Source organism: Coptis chinensis, chromosome 4 (genome assembly GCF_015680905.1).
Source record: "Coptis chinensis isolate HL-2020 chromosome 4, ASM1568090v1, whole genome shotgun sequence".
Taxonomy (NCBI): domain Eukaryota; kingdom Viridiplantae; phylum Streptophyta; class Magnoliopsida; order Ranunculales; family Ranunculaceae; genus Coptis; species Coptis chinensis.
The window spans coordinates 29914336-29928527 of NC_141459.1; the positions used below are offsets into that span (position 1 = coordinate 29914336).

The following is a 14192-nucleotide window of genomic DNA, read 5'->3' on the forward strand; positions in this document are numbered from 1 at the left end:
ACAACATGCTCTGCACCGATTCAATTATTTGCTATTTGATGGTTGCTCTTATATAAAAGCAAGATGTTGATGATTTTGCATTCTTTGATCTATTCTTTGATGTTGCTCGTATATAAAAAACGAGATGTCGATGAACTTGCTTTCTTTTTTCTGATGTTGTTGGATTTTATAGTTTGACATTGGATTTTATATGTTATGATTTTTAGTTGGAGATTTTTAAAACAGCTAGTTAAAAGGGGTTTTGTATTAGTGTATAAAGATACTTTTACATAGTAACTTTTGGGACTGAAATTAGCTTGACACCTAACATAATATATGTAAATGTATTTTTACATAGTCATTATATATGTAAATCTATATTTACATAGTAACTTGACCTATGAAAACTTACATTTACATAGTTACTTTTTGGTAATAAAAATTGCCCGACACCTGACAGAATGTAAATGTATTTTTACATAGTTATGTATATGTAAATATATATTTACATAGTAAAACTACTATGAAAATTTAAGATTGCAGAATAAAACTATTATGCAAATTTAAGATTGCAGAGTAAAATTTAAGAATGTAAAGTAAAAGTACTATGAAAATGTAAGATTGTAGAGTAAAACCACTATGAAAAGTTAATATTGTATAGTGAATTTTAAGATTGTAGGATAAAACTACTATGAAAATTTAAAATTGCAGAGTAAAACTACTATATGGACCTGACAACCTTTAATAATCGAACCCAGGGAAAAATAACATTTCGACTTAAGTCTTATTATGTACCATCACCATATGTTTAAATCCCCATAACTGCATATTTTTTTTTTCTAAATAACTTCATATAATAACAGCTTCAAAGACACAACCACTCAAAGACCTACCTATTAAGGCTTATCAAAACTCTAACATCATGAATTTTTGAATTGACTACTTAGAAAATATAAGAATGCATAGTAACAATTATTACCAAGTCTGTGGTTCCCTTTCTAAAATACAATATGTTTTCAATTCCATGAATGAACTAACCATTGACACCATACCAACTTTAAAATCCGAACAAGCTCGACTTCTGATTTTTATGTGGAAATTTAAATTTACATAGTAGTTTGACATATGAAAATTTAATTTTACTGAATAATTTGATATATGAAAATTTGAATTTACATAGTAGTTTGATATAAGAAAATTGGAATTTACATATGAAAATTTAAGTTTACATAGTAGATTTGTGAAACAAAACATGCTTGATGAAAAAACATTTGTACTATGCAAATTTAAAAATGCATAGTAGTAGTATTATGCAAACTTAAAACTACATAGTAATATCACATCACTCTGAAAATTTTAATTTACATAGTTTAATTCTCTAATCGTTATGAAAGCTAGAACTAAAAAGAAATAGATCCCCAACAAACCCAAACAGCCAAACACAAGTTTTGTTGCAAAACTTTTACAACCAATATTAACATTCAATCTTTAGTATTTGGATTTCTCTTTTCGAGTAGGAAATCAATAATGTCGATATTTAATCTCATATATAATGAGAACAGATTTAGAATTAGAATTTTCATTATCTTCACCCTGTTTTCAATCTTTGAAATTGTCATTCGAATATGAATCTATAACCTTCTTTAATTCTTCCACCATAAAATCGATCTTAAATTCTTAGAATTTGGGATTGTGGGGAAGACAATACCATTTGAGATGGTGCTGAGTTTTTTGAGAAGTTTTATCTCGTGAAGAGAGAGAAAGTTGGCCCAGGTTGTTTTATTCCGGATGTAGAAAAAAAACAGGGGGGTTTTATGGTTTAGTCCGTAAGGAGGGGGTTTTTATGTAGCGACTTGAAGGTAGAGGGAGATTAAACACAAAATCTGGAATAAAAAACTCTCCCCTCAGGAGGCAGTATATACTAGTCGAGTGAGCGGAGCGAACGATTTTGGTAGAAGGGGGGCTATGCGGACAAAAACCAACTTGGTTTTGTCTATCTGTCTCTTTTCATTTTGTTTTTTTTTTTTTTTTTACCCAAATACCTTTCTTCTTCACCCATCTCTCTCTCCCCTGCATCACCCAACTCTCTCTCTCCCCTGTAGCTCTGCTCACTCCCCACTGCCACGTACATGAATGCATTGCGGCATACATGGGGACCCCACATTCGCTCTATATGAAGCCTAAGCCCAAGTAAGAACAAAAAGCCCATGTGAAGCCCCCACGTGCACTAGTTAAAGTAAACAAACACTTGACTTCCAACAACTGAAGAGTTAGGTAGAAAAACAAGGATGGCTCAGTTGTTAATGATGAACTTGTCTTCAGTTTCTTCCTCTTTTTTAGTTCCAAACACCATCACTACTAACAGGTATCCACTCATAACTCAACAGCAAGAATTATTTACTAATTTTATCTCTTAACTTGTTTTTTTTTCTTCTTCTGTTGTTTCAGAGTTTCAAAAGTTTCAATTCGTTCATCCAATACTTCTATTCGCAAATGTGTCGCAACATCTTCAACCGAGAAAACCGGTACATTTTTATATACGCTTTATTTTTCTGTATGAGATTTTGTGTTAGAGAAAAGAATATGTTTTTATTGGGTGTTGTTTGTGTTGGAAAGGTTACAAGACAGGTGTTTCTCGAAATGCCAACATGGCCAAACTTCAAGCTGGTTATTTATTTCCAGAGGTCAGTTTGTAAATGTCATTTCTTTGCAATTTTTTTAACTTTTTTATGTAGATGTTTGTCGTTAAATGTGAACAATAGTTTGATTGATTTGTTACAAAATATTGGGTGTAATATGAGTCATATATCAACTTCTTTTAAGCAACTTTGCCACGGATGAAATGCAAGTTGATCTTAACATAGTTCATCCCTGCATCAAAAATCGGATGTGGATTAAGGTAACTTGCCCCAACATTATCACACCCAAGGAGTGGAGCCTGATAGAGAAAGGTTTGAAGATCTCTAAGTAGGAAATTGAATCCATTTTAGCAAGAGGCTATATTCAGAGTCTGTACTGGACCATGCAGCAATAGCTGGTTGTCGCGGAATTCAAGAGATCATAGTCGGTCCAAGAGAGGTTACATATCCTCCTGTAGATATGGGATCACTAATGCACCCAGCCCTGTCCACATCTGAGTAAGCAATTAAGTATGGTGAGTGGTGACTTTTGGATAAGAAGACCATGTGCACACACAACTCTTAAGGGATCTGAATATAAGTTTCTTACACTTCGTTTCATTCTTTACAGGGGAAAATTTGACCATGAAAAATTGACAATTGTTTTGATTGAATTTGCATTGTCGTCAATAGGGCATTGGCTGGTCTTAGTATCCAAGTTAAATTGGCACGGATATGTGTATCCATATTCCATAACTGAACGGATATGAAGTGTCTGACACGGTGAAGTACCAAGAATTGTGGTATGTAACTTAGAATATGTCTGTGTGTCGTGTCCGACACGGTTTATTTTTAAAATAGGGTGTGTCCATGGCACATAGATTAGTATTGGCCGACTTACAACATAGTTTGTTGACTTAGAACCAACATCTCTAAATTCTGATAACACTATTAGTCTAGTTGAATTAAGAAGAAGAAGAATCGATAGCCAGTTTCTAAGGCGGCAAGAATGAAAGAGTATAGGGCAGAAGTGCATGAATCGTAGCAACTTTTATGTGATGATCTTGTCCATTGTGCTTTATATGCTTAGGTTTCCGCATTAGGCCTTCTGTCAAGTGTCACATATCCTTCACAAATGGATTGGTATACTTATTCTTCCCAAGGTAAGAATTTTCATGTTGATTGTTCTTTATGTGATTTTATTTTCTCTGACGTCACGTGGAGTGTTTGACTCAACACACTCCGGGCTTTGAGGGTCAGCTAGAAAAAGAAGGGTATTCGATAGTTTAGAAAGCCAAGACATGGACTATATGGAAGGAGAGAAACGATCATATATTCAATTCTAGGGAGCAAGGGCTTAGGTAACTGATGGATGGGGTCAAGAAACTCTTTTTCCTTGAGGGATGGTGGATCCTTTCTTAGACTATTTTGTTTATCATATGTGTCAGTTCATAGTGGGATGTTACTACGTTGTTCTGTAATTGCACGAGTTTATTCATCTTATCCTCTAGCTAAATGAGTATGGAGTAGTAGTAGCAGTTCCTACTATCAACCATTGTTCTGATGCTTATTGCCTTATTCATATCTCAATTTCATTGTCTGATATTAGATTGCCAGAAGAAGAGCAGCACACATGTTGAAGTACCCGGATGCAGAAGTTATAAGACTTGGAATTGGAGACACAACTGAACCTATTCCAGAAGTTATAACATCTGCGATGGCAATGGTAAGCTTCATTTCTCAATGACATTGAACCCGTCCTTTTCTCTCTAAGAAGGGTTTTCTCTTTACTTCCGAGCAGCTTTTTAATTTGTTTTTTGAGATAAAACTTTCTTTCCTTACTAGGATTTGATCATCCCATGTAGTTTTAAGCTTTATACAATTGCTTGGCATCTCCATTTGGATCGAAACCATATGCATTTCATTCACTAGATGAATAAATTGCAGTGTTTATCAACATTGTCTGAATTGTATTATTAGAAAATTAATTAGGTGGAGTAATACTAAGCCATATAGCAGATCAGAAAATTATATAACATATATCACTGTGCTCATAGTTCACGTTCATCTTGCACATCTGAAATTTCATTATGAAAATTTGAATAATACTGTTTTGCCAGTGTATCTGATTCTTCAAATATTTTCAATGTTTCAGAAGTCACACGCGTTGTCAACATTAGAGGGCTATAGCGGTTATGGAGCTGAACAGGGTGACAAGGTGCGAGTTATTGTTGCCTTTAGTGTTTGCAAGCACCTCAAGTTTATGGATTTTCATTGCAGTATGGACTTAAATTTAGCTTTGTGCTGCTACTTCTTCACATGGTTTCTTTGTGTTTGAAAGTTCCTTTGGACTTTTTCTTTCGTGTTTTATGTGTATTCTCTGAAGTTTGGGAATGAATCTAGTTATGTGCTTTTTCACATGTTGCATTCTAAACGATTTTTGCTCACATGTCCAAGCTCCATCCTTGCATAGAGTCAAAATTCTGTGCAACTTATCAATGTCATGTTTTATTTTGTTCTCTGGGACATGTTCGGATACTTGAATATGTATCACAATAATAGGAAGGAAAGGAAGCGAGTATAGATGAAATGCCTACTTTACCTTCATCTTCCAACTACATTGCAACTGATTGACAAAGGAACATGTGTTGGTAATTAGCTTGTATACTAGAAGTAATAGAAATCACCGTTAACAGTCCCCAGATTATTGCATATTTGTATTGCGGGTATGACCAATTGACTGGGAAAATATGTTGAAATATCAGGAATAATATTATTTACTATGTAACATGGACACTCCATATTTTTAAAAGAAAATTGGGTCGGATATGTTTTCACGTGTCCGTGTTTGACACGACGCACATATTGTCTATGATATATCTCATTTTTTGGTATTTCACCGTGTCGGGCACTTCGTATCTGTGTCAGAATCGGATACACGTACCTATTTCAATGTTCTTATATTACTACTTTCTCTCACAAGTTTTGTAATGTCCGTCTCTGATGTGCAATTACGACAGGGCCTGACATTGCATATTTTCTTAAGTATAATAATTTGTCACATCTATTTCAAAACATTAAGACTGTTTGAGAATTCCATATAAATAATACTACGTTTTCCTCAGTCCTCCTCCACACCCAATATTTTGAGATTTGTCTGCAAATCCCAAGAGTAATGGTTCTTTTCCCCCTTCTGTGCAGCAAGTGAGAGCTGCGTTAGCATCGTCGTTTTATGCTGATCTTGGCATAGAGGAAAGTGATATATTTGTGTCAGATGGTGCGAAGTGTGACATTTCCCGTTTACAGGTTTGTTTAGTCCTACTTTTCCTATCTATTTATAAATCATTAACTTTTGTTAATTTGTTTTTTTTTTTTTTTGATCGGTAAAGTATAACTTTATTAATATAATTAAAGATAGGTACATAAGGATGAGATATCCTCCATTACATGCATATAGAAAAAGAAAAGAAAAGAAAAGAAAAACTATAAAGGGACAAGTCTCTTAGCCCGATCATCTCATTATGGACTCCCATCGAAACACAAACGCCTCAAAAGGTATGTCTCGTGTCTCAATATGCACCTTTGACCAGAAAAACATAAAAGAGCTTTGATTGCCAACACAACTTTCTCCATAGGCGTTGTTGTTCCCACAAAGTGTCTCTGATTCCTCTCCAACCAAATGCCCCACAAAATCGCAAAAGACAACATGCTCCAAAGTTGTCTCCCCTTCCCATAGTGGACTCTTAAGTCCCATGAGGCTAATAACATCGTCACCGAAACCGGACAAACCCAAGAAACCCCCGACTCTAGAATAAAATGACACCAAACCCGCCATGAAAAAGGACAAAGCAAAAAAATATGATTCACAGACTCCCCATCCCTTAAACACAACGGACAAAAGTTGACAAGAACTTCTTTAACATGTCTTTTTCTAAGATTGTCAATAGTCAAGATTTTACCAAGAGATGCACACCAAACAAAAAAGACAACTTTTGACAGAACTTTAGAACCCCAGATAATATGACCAGGAAATTTAGGAAGGGCATTAAGATCATGACTGGAGATTAGAGAACGAAGCTTAAAGTAAAATGATCTAGAAGAAAACCTCCCTTTCTTGTTAATTTGTATTTCAAATTACCTGTCTCACTAAAATTTCCTGTCTCACTAATTTTACGTATAAATAAATGAATTTCAATGTCATTTGTTGTAAATTTTGACACTGAAACAATTGCAGAAGTAGGTGTGACTATATTGACTTAGTATTGATTTTCATGACCTCATAGAGTGAAGTCAACAGTTATTCAAAATTACTTATCATGTACGATTAGGTGTATCACTCATTTCACGTTGGATTGAATGGATTCTACCTTACTATAGAGTTAGTAACATGGAAACTAATGCTAATAAATGTTTTCCTCGGTCTTATTGTTGCTGTAGAAGTATGGATCTTCTGTGTAATAAGGTAAATGGATATTGACCTTTACATATTTTCCGTTGTTGCAGCTCCTTTTTGGGTCTAATGTGACCATAGCTGTGCAAGATCCTTCATACCCGGTAACTTATTACAGCACATGCTCTATTCCTTTCTTCTGCTTCTGAAGTTTCTAGTCACTGAATAAGTTTGAATTCTTACAAGCCGAAGAAGTATTTTCTAGTTTATAACAAGTTCGATGAACTAGTTTCTTAACTTTTAACAAGTTTTTATTTATTTATTTTTTTTTCCGATGAACTAATTTATAAGAGTTAGATCCTCAGACTTTTTCATTTAGCTTAGACTCGGCAAGTTTCTCATATAGGCAGTGGTTGCCACCTGCAATTGAGATGCTTGATGTGTACAGTTATTTTGTACCTGTCAACATCTAGTATGTGATGTTGAAACTTGAAAAGCCCCTTGCTACTGAGGGCGTGAAGCATATAAGCTCATTTGATTTGATGAGTTCCTCCAAAAGAGGCTGCTGGTTTGGCCATGATAGCATGCTAACGGGGCAGGTATGGTAGAGAGCTTCCTATAAAACTCAGCTTTTCGTTCAACATATTCTTTGTAATTGCAAAGGTCCTGGACTCTAGTTGTGTACACACTGTTTATCAACTTGATTATATTCAGATCATTGAGTAGCTTACTGTAGGATGATAAGGAGTGCATCACTACGGTATTGATTATCACGTAAAGTACTACTTGTTATTTATATTTAATCTTCTGTTTTCCAATGAAACAGGCTTATGTGGATTCAAGTGTTATCATGGGGCAAACTGGACAATTCCAAAATGATGTTGAAAAGTACGGGAATATCGAGTACATGAGATGCAGTCCAGAGAATGATTTTTTCCCTGACTTATCAAAGGTTTCACGTACAGATGTCATATATTTCTGTTCACCAAACAACCCTACTGGTTCTGCTGCAACAAGGGAGCAGCTGACACGACTGGTGCAGTTTGCTAAGAAAAATGGGTCAATCATAGTATATGATTCTGCATACGCCATGTATATGTCAGATGACAATCCACGTTCTATATTTGAAATTCCTGGAGCAAGAGAGGTTAGTGAATTTATGATGAGTCTTAGCTTCATACATTTTCAAATTTGAAGTTGATCTGATCAACATGATCAGTTCAACGTTGAATTCTAAATAATGTAGGATATCATAATTTGGTCAACTTTTGGTGTTGGACAAGGTTTTCTGCATATGCAGTTAGGGTGGCTTATCCCCTTTTTGTACTACCAGGAGTGTTTTGATTAAACATGTTTCTATTTATACTCACTTTTATATGAGAGAATTTTTTACAACTTTTTACTTTTCATTTGCTCCAAGTATCACCCATGAAAATTTATTTCATATACACCTGATACCTTCATAGGTGAATCCCCTGAAAATCTTATACCAGAACTTCTTGAGGGTGGACAATGTAGCCTTTGTCACATGCTTCTTATCTCAAGAAAATTTTCACTATATATATGTCTTGAAAATTCGCACATGAAATTAAACACATCCAATGTATTTGTAAAATGACATATTTAAATGAACTTTAATCCATGCAGGTTGCGATTGAAACATCATCTTTTTCCAAATATGCTGGGTTTACTGGAGTTCGACTCGGGTGGACTGTAGTTCCTAAAGAGCTTCTTTTCTCAGATGGATTTCCTGTGGCAAAAGATTTCAATCGTATAGTCTGTACTTGCTTCAATGGTGCATCAAACATTGCTCAAGCTGGAGGACTAGCTTGCCTTTCCCCAGAGGGCCTTAAGGTGAGTTTGTGTATGACTGTATTATAGGTTTTTGCTTTTTGTCACATAAACTTCCTTACAAGTCTATAATCAAATTTTTATTATGTAGGCAATGCGCAAAGTGATCAGATTCTATCAGGAGAACACCCAAATAATAGTGGACACTTTCAAGTCTTTGGGTTTTAACGTGTATGGCGGGACAAATGCACCATATGTGTGGGTCCATTTCCCTGGCCGAAGCTCATGGGATGTGTTCAGTGAGATTCTTGAGAAGACTCATGTAGTTACGACTCCAGGAAGTGGGTTTGGACCTGGTGGCGAAGGATTTATCCGAGTCAGTGCATTTGGTCACAGGGCTGATGTTTTAGAAGCTTCTAAAAGATTTAAGCAGCTCTATAAATGAGCCTAGGATTTCAACCAAAAAGTTTTGGCAGTTGATTCATCAAATCCAGTTTTAAAGAATTTGAGCTTTTATTGTACTTCTTTGAGAGTTATTGGTTCGCTCAGATGCAGACTGTTTCTGGTGTAGGTAAGGATTGTGTAGATTGAGTCTGTCTTTCATGGAGTATTGATTCTAGATTATCATTTTATCATCGGACCAACGTTTTTTTTTTAGTTTTTATGATGGGTCTTAAATTCTTAATGATGAATTGCAGCGCTTATGATCGTGAAATCATGTGGTAAACTGACATGTCACCAAAACTTGATTTTGAAGGAGAAAGAATTGAGATATTGGGCAGTGTATTATCTATAACCCCCGCGTGATTTCCCGAGTCTCAATCTTTGAATGGAGTGTGGGAAGAACCTTTGGTGTGTGATTTTGTCGTGAACTCCACAGTTTTCTTTCTCAGCTAGCTCTAGTTGAATAGTTAAATTACAGACTCGCAACGGTTTCTTGTGAAAGAATGAAATCAGCCATTTTATATGAATTAGACGACTATCGTCGTATAAAATTAATTAAATGATTAAATTGCGTTGGCAAATGCAACACGGCCATGACACGCATGATTTATTAGGTCCGTGAAAAACTGGTATTGCATGATTGATGAGGCATATGGCAGTTTGAAGCATCCACGGCATTTCTTATTTTTTAAATTTAAAATTACTGTGCAAGTATGATATACGGTTCTTCACATCTGTGCTTTTCCAAAGCTCATTAGAAGATTATGTCATTATGTGCACAAAGCACCTTTCTGTGACCAAAGTCTACACAATCACATTTTTGTGAAACCAAATGTAAGTGCCCGTTGGCTGTTCTTATGTAAGACAAATATGAAATTCACGATTGAAATGGACGAGCAGCATAAAGTATTTTGAATTATCCTCTATACTGAGATTGAAGTAGAAGCGCCGTAGTATAATTCAAGCTGCTAATGATTGTATGGTTAACGGTATAGAAAATTGATATATAACTCATGGCATTCATAATTTCTTATTGTAGGCTATTGCATAACTTATGCATTCAGGCTTTTCACATATTATGGGTTTCTAGATTTCATAAGAATGTTGTGGGCAGATTCAGAGAAGTACATTTTCGTATGACCAAAGGGGAAGATGAGGTAGCTGTTACTATGATAATGTACGAAGATTTGAGATTCAGATTCTATTATGTACTAATTATATCGAAAGACAAGGGAGGAGCTGCATAATTCTTTTTCTAATGCTTTTGGGTTTCCACATTGAGCAATGTTTAGAAAGTAGAAGAATGGTTGAAAATATGGGATTGGAGCAGAGATATAATCTATGAGTATCAGTGTATCACTAGTACTACAGTCGTAGTTGGAGGGACGAAATATTGGAGAGAATGACAATATATTATATTGGTGTCCCGGGAGCAGAGATTGGGATCGAGATACAATTCTTACAAACCACTATAACACTCTATTAGTTGTACTTGTAGCTTGAATTTGATAGAAAAGTGTCTTGTAGCTTGTAGACTTGTAGTTGTAGCTTTAAATAATTGTATTGATGTCCATTTGAGAAAATGAGGAAGACCATTGTAACAAGGAATATGCTTTTAACAGTCATAGATCATTCTATCTATATAACAAACAAGGAAGGAGTGGGTTTAATAAAGAAAGGAGGAGTGAGTTGACAAATTCCAACTCACAATTTGATAAGTGGTCGTGCCACCTCCTAACCATAACCACTAGAATATTTTTATGAGGTGAGTTAACAAGTTTTTTTGGAGTGAGTTTAAAAGTTTTTCTCACCTCACCCACACCACACAAAAAATGCCTAGACTGTTTTTGGGTTGAATTTTTATAGGCTGTTGGGCTATGGAAACATGGGGAGATCTCGGCCGCCAGATATCTCTGTCCATCTTGGGATCTTGATGTCGGAGGCACCAAAGATGCTGATATCGTGCTGCGTGCTCGAAATATGAGTAGGAGGAGGGCGGGCGGATGTGCGGCGCTGGTGCATATCTATGTTGTACCGGGGGATGCACGTCAGGGGAAGGCGCGCGTATCTGTACTATACGACACGGGCAAATACTAGTCATAGAACAAATGAGATAATAAAAGGGCTATAGAAAAATATTAAATTAACTTATGATGTTGTTAGCTGTTAACAACTCGCAAAATAATAATGACTCACACAAAATAATTAGAAAAGTTATGGTAGAGGAATAGGGATGTGGTGGACAAATCACATAGAAGATTTAACTATTTTTTTAAAAATCATTTAAGGGTTACAGCTGACCACAAAAAGTCCTAGACTTAGTGAAGGGATACTAAACATATACCCTTGTTCTGTCAAAGATGTTTTTCTGAATATTTCTAATAATGTTATTAATATAAAACAATAGGTATATATACAAGAATACAGAAGATCTTCTAGATCCACATATCTAGAAGAAGATAATACTCTTACTAAGATTACAAGATACTTGATAATCCTAACTAAGGTAACAAATGTTCCAACACCCTCCTTCAAGTTGGTGCGTGGATATCACACATGCCCAACTTGACAAGAGAGTCAATAAATGCATTGCTAGCCACTACTTTAGTAAGGACATCTGCTAGTTGGTCTTCAGACTTTACAAATGGAAAAGTAATAATTTCAGCTTCAAGTTTCTCTTTGATAAAATGTCTATCAATCTTTACATGCTTCGTCCGATCATGTTGAACAGGATTATGAGCTATCTCTATAGCTGACGTATTGTCACAATACAGATTCATTTCCACTTTTGGTTTAACACCCAAGTCCGTCAACAAGTTTCTCAACCACAACAACTCACATACCCCATATGTCATACCTCTATATTCAGCTTCAGCACTTGATCTTGATACTACTGGCTGTTTTTTACTCCTCCAAGTCACAAGGTTTCCACCTACAAAAGTGAAGTATCCTGAGGTAGAACTTCTGTTGTCGGCTGAACCTGTCCAATTTGCATCAGTGTAGCCTTCTACTTTTAGGTGATCATGTTTCGAGAACAATAAGCCTTTACCTGGAGCAGACTTCAAATATCTCAATATGTGCTCTACAACATCCATATGAGGTTTACGTGGGTCATGCATGAATTGACTCACGACACTAACTGGATACGCAATATCTGGCCTGGTATGCGATAAATAGATCAGTTTCCCTACAAGCTTCTGATATCTCCCCTTATTGGTTGGAGTTTCATTCAAATACAGAAACAACTTGTGGTTCTGCTCAATGAGAGTATCAACTGGCTTACATCCGAGCATTCCCATCTTAGATAATAAATCAAGAATGTATTTCCGCTGGGATAAGAAAATACCATTCTTTGATCGGGCTACCTCAATCCCAAGGAAATATTTAAGGTCTTCGAGCTGTTTCATTTCAAATTCAGAAGCCAGATACTGTTGTAAGCTAGAAATCTCCTCATGATCATCACTTGTCACCACCATATCATCAACATAGATAATCAAAGCAGTGATTTTACCTCTTCTGTGTTTTAAAAACAAAGTGTGATCCGAGTTGCTTTGTTTGTAGCCAAACTTCTTCATAGACTTGGTGAACCTGCCAAACCAAACTCTTGGGGACTATTTTAACCCATACAATGTCTTCTTTAGTTTACAGACTATTGTTGTATCTGAGTATTCTGGTATACATGGGGGAGGATCCATATATAATTCTTTAGTAAGATCTTCATGCAAGAAAGCATTTTTAACATCAAATTGAAGAAGAGGCCAATCTTTATTAGCTGCTAATTATAAAAGTACTCTCACAGTATTGAGTTTAGCAACCGGTGCAAAAGTTTCTTGATAATAAACACCATAAGATTGTGTATACTCTTTCGCAACTAGCCGAGCTTTGTATCTCTCAATAGCCCCATCTGCACCCCACTGTCTTCTTTCCCTTTGGTAAGATTACAAGTTCCCAAGTGACATTTTTTTTCAATGCTGCCATTTTTTCTGCCATAGCTTTGGTCCATCTAGAATCTGCTAAAGCTTCCTGCATTTTACTAGGAATAGAGACAGATGATAACTGGAATACATAAGATGCATATGACTTGGACAACTTGTGAGATGACACATGGTTGTTTATAGGATATTTCAGTTTAGCTTTAGGATCAGGTTCATATTGAATTGGTGGTTGGCCACGGTTAGATCGAGGTGGAAGATGATATTGAACTAGTTCAGAATTAAGACTAGGTAGATTAGCATCATGAATATTAGAATCACCAACATTATGAGTATTGGGATCAACAATAATAGAGTCGGGCGATATCTCTAATGGGTCTTCTGGAGAAGATTGTTTTGGAGAAGATTGGATTAATAGATTCGTTATAGGAGGTAATGTACTATCATGGACTTGATCTTCACATCCTTCACTTGAGCACTCAGTGGAGGTTCCATCGACTTCTTCTATTGAGTTTTTATCACTAGGTGATTGTGGTCTCGATAAATCAAAGACCATTATATCATCATGATTCTGTATTTCATTTCTATTCTCCCCCTGAAGTGAAGAATCAGTGATCTCCTTATAAAAAAGGTCGTGTTCATGGAAAATGACATCCATCGAGACAATTTTTTTTGTAGAAGATGGATGATAACACTTATAACCCTTCTGAGTTGAGCCATACCCAACAAAGACACACTTCAACGCATGTGGATCAAGTTTGGTGCGTTGTTGTGTATGTAAGTGAACATACACCACACACTCGAAGATATAGGGTGCTAAATGAACAATGAGTGGAAGCGTACAGTGATCAGAAAGCACATCTAAGGGTCTCCGAAATCGGACAACACTAGAAGGTGTACGATTCATCAAGTAAACAGCAGAGGTCAAAACTTCGCCCCATAAGTGAGATGGGACATGACCACCAATTAATAAAGACCGAATGACCTCTAAAAGATGTCAGTTTTTTCGTTCTGCAACCCCATTTTGCTAAGGGGAAT

The 14192-nt window shown here is 35.9% G+C and overlaps 1 protein-coding gene across 1 annotated transcript; it reads left to right on the forward strand.

Moving 5' to 3' along the window:
• The first annotated feature begins 1914 nt into the window (after positions 1–1914).
• AGD2 (Pyridoxal phosphate (PLP)-dependent transferases superfamily protein) lies at positions 1915–9493 on the forward strand. Its single transcript, XM_086607931.1, has 10 exons — positions 1915–2344; positions 2428–2504; positions 2596–2663; positions 4207–4323; positions 4753–4815; positions 5799–5903; positions 7101–7151; positions 7814–8134; positions 8635–8841; positions 8930–9493. Exons 1-10 carry the CDS (start codon positions 2268–2270, stop codon positions 9221–9223), a joined length of 1380 nt encoding a protein of 459 aa, XP_086464057.1. The 5' UTR covers positions 1915–2267; the 3' UTR covers positions 9224–9493.
• The last annotated feature ends 4699 nt before the right edge of the window (positions 9494–14192 follow it).

Excerpts from the sequence above, each read along its gene's own strand:
- AGD2 (XM_086607931.1), top strand. The coding sequence starts at position 2,268 with ATGGCTCAGTTGTTAATGATGAACTTGTCTTCAGTTTCTTCCTCTTTT. Across the intron at positions 2,345-2,427 it reads AACACCATCACTACTAACAG|AGTTTCAAAAGTTTCAATTC; the intron begins GTATCCACTCAT and ends CTGTTGTTTCAG. Across the intron at positions 8,135-8,634 it reads AAATTCCTGGAGCAAGAGAG|GTTGCGATTGAAACATCATC; the intron begins GTTAGTGAATTT and ends TAATCCATGCAG.